The sequence below is a fragment of the Microtus pennsylvanicus genome, chromosome 3 (genome assembly GCF_037038515.1).
Source record: "Microtus pennsylvanicus isolate mMicPen1 chromosome 3, mMicPen1.hap1, whole genome shotgun sequence".
Taxonomy (NCBI): domain Eukaryota; kingdom Metazoa; phylum Chordata; class Mammalia; order Rodentia; family Cricetidae; genus Microtus; species Microtus pennsylvanicus.
This window is the reverse complement of record NC_134581.1, coordinates 18,406,236-18,418,652: the sequence shown is the minus strand read 5'-3', so window position 1 is coordinate 18,418,652 and position 12,417 is coordinate 18,406,236. Positions and strand designations below refer to the sequence as shown.

Here is a 12,417-nt window from a genome sequence, read left to right as displayed (position 1 = left end):
AAATCTGTGGTTCTTACTATCAAATTCTTCTAAACATTTATTGAATGACTCATACTAATCTAACTCAATCTGTTCATGTTATAAAGTCAGAAAAATATAGATAGTAAAATACAACAAATGCATTATATGAAGTAAAAATTATAAATTTTCTCATGATTATAGGTTTTAAACCCCCAATACACACACACACACACACACACACACACACACACACACACACACCACAAATAGAATATTATGATATATTTAAAAGGTCCATATCATTAACAAGTGATTTTTATTTCAGGAATATGGTATTGACCTAAAATTCACATAGCCAATCAATAAAAAACTAGAAGAAACAAAAGAAAAACTGTAACATCACCTTCACGTATTTGGAAAAAGTGGGCTGGAGAGATGGCTCAGCCATTAAAGGCTAAGCTCATGACAGACTGGGAAAAAACATTTCACTCAATAGTCAACATTCATCTGTAGTTTTGTAAAGAAGAATAGATAAGAATTCTCAACAGAAGAATCTCAAATGGCCAAAAGATATTTTAGGAAATGTTCAAAATCCTTAGCCATCACAGAAATGTAAATTAAAACAACTCTGAGATACCATCTTACACCTGTCAGAATGGCTAAGATCAAAAACACCAATGACAGCTTATGCTGGAGAAGATGTAGAGTAAGGGGAACACTCATCGGCTGACGGGAATGCAAACTTGTACAACCACTTTGGAAATCAGTATGGTGGTTTCTCAGAAAATTGGGAATCAACCTACCTCAGGACCCAGCAATACCACTCTTGGGCATATACCCAAAAGATGCTCAATCATATTACAAAGGTATTTGTTCAACTATATTCATAGCAGCATTATTTGTAATAGACAAAACCTGGAAACAACCTAGATACCCCTCAACCAAAGAATGGATTAAAAAATGTGGTACATTTACACATTAGAGTACTACTTAGTGGTAAAAAGCAATGACATTTTGAATTTTGCATGCAAATGGTGCAATTAGAAAACACTATCCTGAGTGAGGTAACCCAGATGCAAAAAGATGAATACAGTATGTACTCACTCATAAGTGGATACTAGCTACAAACAAAGAATATTGAGTCATGATTCTAGAGAAGCTAAGTAATAAGGTGAACACTAAGGAAAAAACATATATAGATTCACCTGGAAAGTCAAAATAGACAAGATCACCTGACAAAATTGGGAGCATGGGAGTGGGGGGAGTAGGGAGGGTAAAAGGAAAAGACAAGAGGAGAAGGGGAGGTGTGAGGAGAAGTTGAGGGAATGGGATAGAAGATATGGAGGAAGGACAGAGATGAGAGCAAGGAAAGAGATATTTTGATTGAGGGAGCCATTATAAGATTAGCAAGAAACCTAGCTCTAGAGAAATTCCCAGGAATCCACAAGGATAACCCCAGCTAAGACCCTAAGCAATAGAGCAGAGGGTGCCAAAACTGGCCTTATCTAATAGTCAGACTGATAAATATCTTAAATATCACCATAGAATCTTCATCAGCAACTGATGAAAACAGAGAAAGAAACCCACACTGAAGACATGAGCTGAGCTCCCAAGTCCAGTTGAAGAGTGGGAGGAATGAGAATATGAGCAAAGAAGTCAAGACCATGATGGGTAAACCCACTAAAACAGTGTACTTAAGCTAATGGGAGCTCACCAACTCCAGCTGGACTGGGAAGGAACCAGCATAGGACCAAACTGGTTCCTCTGAATGTGGGTGTCAGTTGCATGGCTGGAGTAGACTGCGGGGCCATTGGCAGTGGCACCAGGATTTATCCCTACTGCTTGTACTGGCGTTTTGGGAACCCATTCTCTTTGGATGGATACCTTGCTCAGCCTGGATATAGTAGGGAGGGCCTTGGATCTTCCTCAAAGCAATGTGCCTTACCCTCTCTGAGGAGTGAATGGGGAGTGGGGTGGAGGGGAAGGTGGAGGGAATGGGAAGAGGGAAGGGAGTGGGAATTTCGATTGGTATGTATTATGAAAAAAGTTTGTTTTCTTTTTAAAGATAAATTCTTTAAAGAGGAAAAAAAGAAGAAAAACGGACAGTGGAAGAAATCCATATTTCTATTTGTAGGGTTTTAAAATATAAAGCAAAAATATACTTATTGGTAAAATACTGAAATTTACAATTTTCTATGATTGGGATCAAGATAAGAATCAATATATCTTATCTATACTACAGGAAATGAATACCTAGACAATAAGGTTAGAAAAATTAATTATAAAGATAAGCTAAGAATATTAAGTTATCATTAATCATGCCAAAATGACTGAGTACATGTAAACACTAGAACACTTTAAAAACCGTTGGAAATAGCAAACAAACTCAGCAATCCTGCTAGATACAAAGGTCATTCTTGTCTCTAAGTTGGCAAAAAAAAAATGCACTTTTTAAATAAAATTAAAATTAATTACACTGGCATCACAAAATGTCAAATATCTAGAAATAAGCCTAGTAAGAGGAATGCCAGATCCTACAGTGTCAGCCATGATATAGTGATAAGGGAAATTAATTGTCAAAAGGCAAGAGAGGAAGAAGGAAAGATAGATGCACTTACACTGGTAGATACAGTAAGAGGAAGATATCAATTTCCTAAAATAATCTACAGACCCAATGCAATCATGGTCAGAACCTTACTGGGTTTGTGTTCTTACACAGGATTGATAAAATGACTTGAAATTTAAGTGAAAATGCTACCAAAAGAGTTTATTTAACAATTCATTCCTGCTGGGCGGTGGTGGCGCTCGCCTTTAATCCCAGCACTTGGGAGGCAGAGGCAGGCGGATCTCTGTGAGTTGGAGGCCAGCCTGGTCTACAAGAGCTAGTTCTAGGACAGGCTCCAAAGCCACAGAGAAACCCTGTCTCGAAAATAAAAAAAAAAAATCCTTCCTTATAAGAGTGTGGTAATGGCAAAGAAGAAAGGAAGATGAGTGAAGATAAAGAGAACTGTTGTCTAAGGACATGCAAATTCTATCGCTTGATTAAGGCAAGGAGGGAAAGCATAACTGCATAGGAAAAGAGAGAGAGAAAGTGGGTAAAGATCTTCAACAGATACTAAAGATCAAAACTCATGAGATGCTCAACCATATTAGACATCAGAGAAATGCAAATAAGCACCCCAGGGTAGTAATTCTGCATGCTCCTAGAATGGCTAAAAACTGTCAAGATCAAATCAGTACTTGTTATGCTAGGAATAAAAGTTTTTAAGAAAAAAAAAGAAGTTGAAAGAACAAAGCCATACAAACCCCACCTCACTCTACCAGATCAGAAGGGCTGCGTGAGAACAGTAGTCTCTGCCTTGGTCAGTGTTCTATTGCTGTGAAGAGATGCCATGACCATGTCAACTCTTAAAAAGGAAAACAATTAATTGGGGCTTGCTTACAGTTCAGAAGTTTAGTCCATTGTCAGCATGACAGGAAGCATGGGTGCATGCCAGCAGACATGATGCTGGGGAGTAATTGAAAGTTCTACATGTGGTTCAGCAGGCAGAGAAAGACACTGAGCCTGACATGAGCATTTGAAATCCCAAAACACACTCCCAGTGACACACTTCCTCCAACAAGACCACAACTACTCCAACAAGGCCACACTTCTTAATCTCTCTCAAGTAGGGCCACTTCCTGATGAACAAACATTCAAATATATGAGCCTATAGGGACCTATTCAAGCTACCACAATCTCTGACCCAGGACATCCTGAGCTGTCATGGAATCAGACTGGTGAATGTATTTACCAATAACACAAATGGTTACCATGACACCAATGAAACTGATAGCTGAAAACTTAATGTCTACCAATGAGCTAAATCTGCTTTCTTGACACACACACACACACACACACAGAAAGAGAGAGAGAGAGAGAGAGAGAGAGACAGACAGACAGACAGACAGACAGACAGAGACAGACACACAGAGAGACAGAGACAGAGAGAAAGAGAGATACATACATCATATATGTATTTCTGTGTATATGTCTATGTGTAGCGTGTGTGTGTGTGTGTGCGCGCTTGCAAGTGCCTGTAGAAGCCCAAAGCTGACACGGGTTATTTTCCTCAATTGCTCCACACTTTATTTATTGAGGTAGGGTCTCTCACTTGAAACAGAGCTAGCCAACTTGCTCCAGGGATAGCTTGTGTCTGCTTCCCAAGTGCTGAGCTTACAAGTGGCCTCCATGATACCCCAGCTGTTTACACGGGTTCTGGGGACCCAAACCTGAGTACCCATGCTTGCATAACAAGCACTTTATCCACTGAGCCATTGCCACAATGCTTCCTTACATATTTTAACTCACTGAATTAGCCTCACAACTATTACTATAATTGCAATTGGGTCAGGTAAGAGGTTCAGGGCACCATCCATACTTAGCAGGTGGTAGAACTAGGATTGCGATCCTGACTGCCTGCCTACACAGACATGAGCTCTGGGTCAATCTGCCTCTCAATGCTGCCTCTATCTGAGCATTTCAGATGCTCATTATAAGCTGTTGAGTTAGAAATTGGGGCTGGCTCCAACAGAGCCTTTCAGATAGGGTTTGGCTTCAAACTTACTTCAGGAGCTTATATAGAGTTGTAATCCACCTTTAATGATTGCTGGGGCCTTAGGCAACAGCACACAGGGCATCTGATCAAGGCAAATACAGGCTATGCTGTGAGACCCTGTGGGAAAGGGAAAGGAGGGCCATGAGCATGGATTTTGATTTTGCATGGCTTAGAAGCAAACAGGGATTAGATAGAGGTCTATGAACTGTGAGCACATCACAAAATAAACCCTGGTGTTGTGGAGCCCTAACTCCACCTGAGCCATGCTTGGTGAATTTATTAAGGTTGTAAAATGATGAACAATTGCTTTGCTAAGCAGATGATGGAATAATTAGATCCACAGTCTGATTAAGTAACCAAAGAGTATTGATGTGACTACTCTTTTATGGAAATCCTCTTAGTTACACTTCAAGCATGCTGGTTTTTCGTTACTCAGATCACTTTGATCTACTGCTATGTGCTTGTGCTTGAATGCGCAGAGGCTTCATTTTATCAGCCAGGAACTTCTAGAAAATAACCTGCAGTGCTACTGTACACACACACAAGTAGGTGCTAGCAAAAGAAATATGAGACAATGTGACTGGAATAACTTCTATTTGGGGTCAAAGATGTCTTGATTGTCCAGTCATAGATTTTAAAACCTATCTTCTGGATGTGTTGTCTATTCTGATAACTGTAACTGCATCTATCTATGCTTTTATTTTCTCTAATTTTCAACCAAATATTTTTATATGACACTTATAGCACCTCCTAACTCCCATCCTTTTCAGGACAGAAAGCACATTTTGGAAAGCAAAAATAGAGAAACACACACACACACACATATGGTGTAGGAGGTTCTTCTGTTCATGTGTTGTTTTCATTGGTTAACAAATAAAGAAACTGCCTTGACCTAGCTGATAGGGACAGAACTTAGGTAGGCGTGGAAAACAGAACTGAATGCTGGGAGGAAAAAAGCAGAGTAAGGGAGAAGCCATGGATCCTCTGCCTGAGATGGGCGCCGGTTAGAATCTTGGGTAAGCCAGTACCACTAGATGATACACAGATTAATGGAGATCGGTTAAACTAATATGTAAGAGTTAGCCAATAAGAAGTAGAACTAATAGCCAAGCAGTGTTTTAATTAATACAGTTTCTCTGTGTTTATTCTGGGTGTAAGCTAGCCAGGCAGCTGGGACAAACAAGGGCCCGCTCCTTGCAACACACACACACACACACACACACACACACACACACCAAGTGCATTTTACTTTGAGGTCTGTGATTTGCATTCTTTCCTTTTCCAAAATATATACAACTTAGAAGAGCTAAACACATATATCCTGAGGGATCACATTGTATGAAGTGAAAGGAGAAGAGGGGATTAGGTAAATGTGAGACATTCCCCACCCTAAATCTCCCAAGCTGCCATCTGTCCAGGTTGCCAGACCTAGAGAGAGGGTTTCCAAGCACGGAGTCATAATGAATCGCAAATGGAATGACAACTGCCTTGCCACTGTGTAGCTAAAGTTACTCCTTTACAGATCTTCCAGGCCCTCAAGCAGAAAACTGCCCCAGTGTGCATGACCATGGTGTGCTGGAAAATCTTATCATCGTTTAAGTACTATTTCCATTCAATGTGATTGAGAGACATTCTGACGTTTTCATTAAAAAGGTATGTGTAGAAAGAGCTGCAGGCAGTCAAGAGCTGCTGAGAGAGTGAGATTCAATATTCTCCAAGGACTGCTTTCCTGATAGGTTAACCAGTTCCAAGTATGAGCAGCACTAAATGGGCTCAGTGGATTTTAGACACACACATTGTAACAATAATAATAAAAGAAGAGGTCATGAACTTCAGAATAGGGGTATATGGGAGGAGTTAGGAGATGCAGGAAAGATGGAAATAATGTAATAAAGTACTAATATATGAAAGTCTCAAAAAGAAAATTAATATTATTCATTTTATTTTAGAAAGGAATGGTTTATTTATTTTTACATTTTAAATTAAAATACAATCATATAACTTCTCCCCTTCCTTTTCTTCCCTCCAGCTCCTAATAAGTCCCTTGCCTCTGACTCTTCCCATGCCTCCCTATTCTCAAGTTGTTAATCATAATAGAACACAAGAAGGTTATTTTATTTTTCAGTCCAACATAAAGTGAAAATTTGGGATCAAGCTTCATTAGTAAACTGCTTGCTACACAAACATGAGGATGTGAGCTTGATTCCCAGAAAGCTGGATGTAGCCGAATATGCTTACTTGTAACTGCAGCAAATCCCTGAGCCTCTCTGGTGAGTCAGTTTAGCCTCATGAGCGAGGCCAAAACCAGTGGAAGATCTTGCTTCACAAAAAGAGGTGAATGGTAGCCCAAAGTTACGCTTTGATCTACAGACACACACACGCACACCTATACACAAATGAATACATATGAACACACACAAAAGCTGATAGTGTGTGCATTATTGAATATAACATATATCATTTGCAGGTAGACTTTGTGATGGTTTGAAAAATGTCCCCCATAGGCTCATAAGGAATGGCATTATTAGGAGGTGTGGCCTTACTGGAGGAAGTGCATCACTGGTGGGTGGGATCTAAGGTCTCAGATGCTCAAGACAATGTCTCACTATCTTCCTGCTGCCTGCAAATCTGGATGTAAAACACTCAGCTAGCTCTCTAGCACCATGTCTGCCTGTGTGCCGCCATGCTTCCTGCAATGATGATAATGAGCTAAACCTCTGAACTGTACACCAGCCCCAATTGAATGTTCCCTTAGGGGACTGGAGAGATGGCTCACTGGTTAAGAGCACTGGCCGCTCTTCCCAAGGTCCTGAGTTCAGTTCCCAGCAACTGTATGGTGGCTCACAACCGTCCCCAATGATATCTGGCGCCCTCTTCTGGCCCGCAGGCACATATACATGGCAGAATACTGTATACAAAATAAATAATAAACAAATCTTAAATAATAATAATAATAACTGTTTCCTTATAAGAGTTGCCGTCGTCATGGTGTCTTTCAAAAAGAAAATTAAAATTTAAAAGGCATACATAATGACTACAGCTACATGTCTAGAGAAAGAAATAAAAAGTTAATACAAGAGGAATGGGCTTCCCTTTAGTGTATAATAACCTAAATAACTCTTAGAATTGAAAATTAGCATAAACTGCCCAGGTGTAGTGAAACTTAAAAAGTTAAAACACACAGGTCTTCCACTTGCTTGGTTAGAGTTACCCCAAGACATTTTATATTGTTTGTGGCTATTGTGAAGGGTGTTGTTTCCCTGATTGCTTTCTCGGCCATCTTATCATTTGTATATAAGAGGGATACTGATTTTTTCTGAGCTAATCTTGCCATCCAGCCACTTTGCTAAAAGTGTTTATCAGCTGTAGGAACTCCCTGGTAGAATTTTGGGGGGTGCTTATGTATACTGTCATATCATCTGCAAAGAGTAACACTTTGACTTCTTCCTTTCCAATTAATATACACTTGATCTCCTTTTGTTGTCTTATTGTTCTAGCTAAAATTTTGATTACTATTTGGAGAGAGTGAATAGCATTGTCTTGTTCCTGATTTCAGTGGAATTGCTTTGAGTGTCTCTCTATTAAATGTAATCTGTCAGCTTGTTGTATATTGCTTTTATTATATTTAATTATGTTTCTTGTATCCCTGATCTCTATAAGAATTTTTTTCTTTTTTAAAAAAGAAAACTATTGTTTTTGATTTTATATACCAATCCCAGTTTCTACTCCCTCCCCTCCCTACTCCCATTCTTTCCATCTAATCTCCCTGCCCTACCTCCCATTCTCTCCTCAGAGAGGGTAAGGCATATTGCTGAGGTCCGAGGCCCTCCCTACTATATCCAGGCTGAGCAAAGTATTTATCCTATGAGAACAGATTTCAAAAAAGTCAGTACAAGCAATAGGGATAAAATCCGGGTGCCACTGCCAGTGGCCCAGCAGTCTGTCCCAGCCACACAACTGACACCCACATTCAGAGGGACTAGTTTGGACCTATGTTGTTTCCTCCCCTGTCTGGCTGGAGTTGGTGAGCTCCAATTAGCTCAGGTAAACAGTTTCAGTAGGTGTACCCATCATGATGTTGACCTCTTTGCTCATATTTCTCATTCCTCCCACTCTTCAACTGGACTTTGGGAGCTCAGTCCAGTGCTCCAATGTGGGTCTCTGCCTCTGTTTCCATCAGTTGTTGGACAAAGGTTCTATGGTGACATTTAAGATATTCATCAGTCTGACTACAGGACAAGGTCAGTTCAGGCCCCCTCTCCTCTTCTCTGTCCTTCTTTCATCTTGACTATTCAATTCCCTCAAGTTCTTCTCACCCTTCTCCTTCTCCCCTCATCTTCCCCTTCCACCCTCCCTACTCCCACCAACCCCATGCTCCCAATTTTGTCAAGCAATCTTGTCTATTTCCCCTTTCCAGGTGGATCTATGAATCTTCTTTCCTTAGGGTTTGCCTGGTTTCTTAGCTTCTCTAGGAGCATGAACCATAGCCTCAATATCCTTTGCTTTACAGCTAGTAATCACTTATGAGTGAGTACATACCATGTTCATCATTCTGGGTTTGGGTTACCTCACTCAGGATTGTTTTTTCTAGTTCCATACATTCACATAAAAATTTCAAAAAATGAGACAACAAAAGGAGATCAAGGAGATTCAAATTGGAAAGGAAGAAGTCAAACTTTAATTATTTGCAGATGACATGATAGTATACATAAGTGACCCCAAAAACTCTATTAGGGAACTTTCAAAACTGATAAATGCCTTCAGTAATGTGGCAGGGTACAAGATCAACTAAAAACAAACCAGTATCCCTCCTATATACAAATGATGAATAAGCTGAGAAAGAAATCAGAGAAACATCAACCTTCACAATAGCCACAAATAATATAAAATATCATGGAGTAACACTAATCAAAGAAGTAAAAGACCTGTTTGACAAAAACTTTAAGTCTTTAAAGAAAGAAATTGAAGAAGATACCAGAAAATGGAAAGATCTCCCATGTTCTTGGACAGGTAGGATCAACATAATAAAAATGGCAGTCCTACCAAAAGCAATCTATAGATTCAATTCAATCCCCATTAAAATCCCAACACAATTCTTCACAGACCATGCAAGAACAATAATCAACCTCATATGGAAAAACAAAAAAACCTAGGATAGCCGAAACAATCCTGTACAATAAAGGAACTTCCGGAGGTATCACCAGCCCTGACATCAACCTCTATTATAGAGCTATAGTAATGAAAACAGCTTGGAATTGGCATAAAAACAGAGAGAATGACCCGGCAGGCAGGTCTAACAGATTACAGAAGGAAGGTAAGGCTGCATATGGGCAAGTGTTAACAGATGAAAATGTAATTAGTATTAGACTAATTCTTTTTTTAAGTGCTATAAATATAGTATGTCCCACTATTAGTGCTAAAGCAAAGCTCTATAAATTATTCATATATACTCCCAGTTCCAAGAAAATATTGCCCGGTACATAGATGCTACCCACTCAGAGGCTGAGATGAGTTCCCAGCTTGTGCAATCTAATTTTCCTGAGTGTGTCCCTAAGATCACTTGTCACACTTCTCTATCTGCACTATAATTAATAGTTCTCTCATATTTGTCCCACTTTAGACTTGGCAGCCGAAATTTCATTACTAGATAAGCCCGTTTTGATTTAGATACAAGCAAAGTAATTACTAAATTCATAATAAAGTGGTTATTTGGGGTCAAGATGCTGATACATTCTCAGCTCACACTTGCTGAGTAGTTTATAATCACGGTAGGGGGCTGATCCAACACCAGGATTTTGTGTGTGTCAGGTACTTCTGTAGCCACAAAACACCACAGGGATACTGCTTGATATTCTTATCATTTCCCATGTAATACAAGGATAATTTGTAAATAAAAAAAAAGTGGAATGGGCACAGATGAAGTGAAAAAGAGGCTTTGTTTCCCTTGGGGTTCTACTGCCTCCATTTCCTGAGAGTCATCCCTCTGATCTGGCAGAAAGGTGTGAACACCCAGTCTAAAGGAATCAGGCATACTGCCACACATCATCCCTGACACTTACACTATGGCTTTCTGAACTTTCTGTTCCTAACCAGATGAAATGGCACAGTAACTTAAGATGACATAGTCATAAGTCATAAAGACATTACATATTTGAATCTATTTTTATTCATCTGTTTATTTTACATCCTCCCCACATCCTTCCCTCCAAGTTCCTCTCCCCCATTGTCCTCCTCACCCCTATTTGAATTTATTTTAAAATTCATAGTATTTTAAAAGTGTGAAGAGAGAGGTGGGTAGGTAACTAACAGCCACTGCAAAGCCCAGAACTGCTGTCTTTGAGCTGAAAACGGAATCACAAAATGAGCAAGGTTTTTCACAAGGAGCCAAGAGGCAAGTGTTTCTGCTTTTAGACCCAGGATACTGATCAGTGCTAGGGAAGAAGTATGCGCTCAGTTAAACGATGTAAAGAAGGAGGTTCTTGGTGGCATTCTTTTGTAGGTTTTGTTTTCTACCTTTTGTTTCAGTTTTCTTTTTACTTTGGTGTGGGGTGCACATGGGGAAGGACTAGGGAAAGTGAAGGGAGAACTGGAATGAACCTCTAGGACAAAAGACTCTAGCGAGAGCAAGCTATAATGGAAAACCTAAGAAAACACAATCACAAGACAGAAACAAAGGGATGGGATTATGTGGAGGTCAGAGACAGAGCAAATCTTAACAGCTCCTCTCCCATGGGAGGCACCAGAGTAAAGAGAGAAATAACTCTTACATGGGCCCTCCACCAGCTGCTCTGTGGTGGTTCACTCTTCCCTAATCACACCAAAGGGCATTTTCTACCTCATCATCTTTAGAAAACAGAGTGGGCATGCCTTTCACATTGCTCATCCTTGAAAGTTCAGAGCTACTTAATGCTGATTTGCATACAATAATTATTTTTACTTAATGAACAAGCTCTCAGCTAGATTGTCCTTCAACCCATGGATGCTGAAAATTATGTAAGCTCCCTTCAAAGCACAACAACACTCCCTGAACAGGGCCCGCTGCTGAGGCATTTTCCCAGTGGCTCTGCCTGATCCAAGAGCGCCACGGAACTGGAATATCACAGAAGCCTCTTTCACTGAAAACCCAGGAAACGGTAAATGTTGGTTACCCATAAATCCAGTATCTTTAGAAAACTTCTTTAAAAATGCAGAAAAGCAGCATATTCCCTACAGAGCTGGGAGTTAACCTTAAAATAAAATAAAGCCTGGTCTTTAGGATGACAAATGCCTTATTTAACAGGCTAGCTGAAGCACATCAAAATTTAATGTGTCTGCCGCATTAAGAACTTTCCCCTGTGGTTCAGGAATGACAGAATCCAAACCTGTCGACTCATCTACGAATAGAGAGAATCTTTGAAATGAATTTCACAGAGTATAACAAGCTCCAAGGCCTCATCTCCCTCCGGCCACGGAACAACTCAAATGCCAAAAGGGACAGAGTAGCTGGAGTAAGCAGATGAACTTCAAAACAAAGCGTACAGCCCTCTTAGACGGCAGAGAAAGAAGTCCCTGGGCAGCCACCACCTACTCACCAGATGTCAGACTTGGCATCATAGCCTTGGTGCTTCAGGGCCTCAGGACTCATATAATGGGGAGTCCCGGTTAAAGTTGTAGCCAGCTCACACGATCCCATTAGCAGTCGAGAAACTCCAAAATCCCCTGGAAATTGTGGTTACTTTGTATAAATATTTTAAACAGACAAAAAAGTTGGAAATTAACAACTAAAACTGATTTAACAACTTCATCATATGTATCGCAGTGCTTCGTGCCATTTAAAGGAAGAGGAAAGTGACATTTTAAATGACATAATGGTGATCAA

General features: G+C 40.0%; 1 protein-coding gene across 1 annotated transcript in view; it reads right to left on the bottom strand.

Annotated features, from left to right (window-relative positions):
- Window positions 1-12,417, bottom strand: part of Nek11 (NIMA related kinase 11) — a 219,299-nt gene that overhangs the window by 130,613 nt on the left and 76,269 nt on the right. The window contains 1 exon segment of the mRNA XM_075967715.1: window positions 12,131-12,257. Coding sequence (XP_075823830.1) covers window positions 12,131-12,257 — 127 coding nt within the window.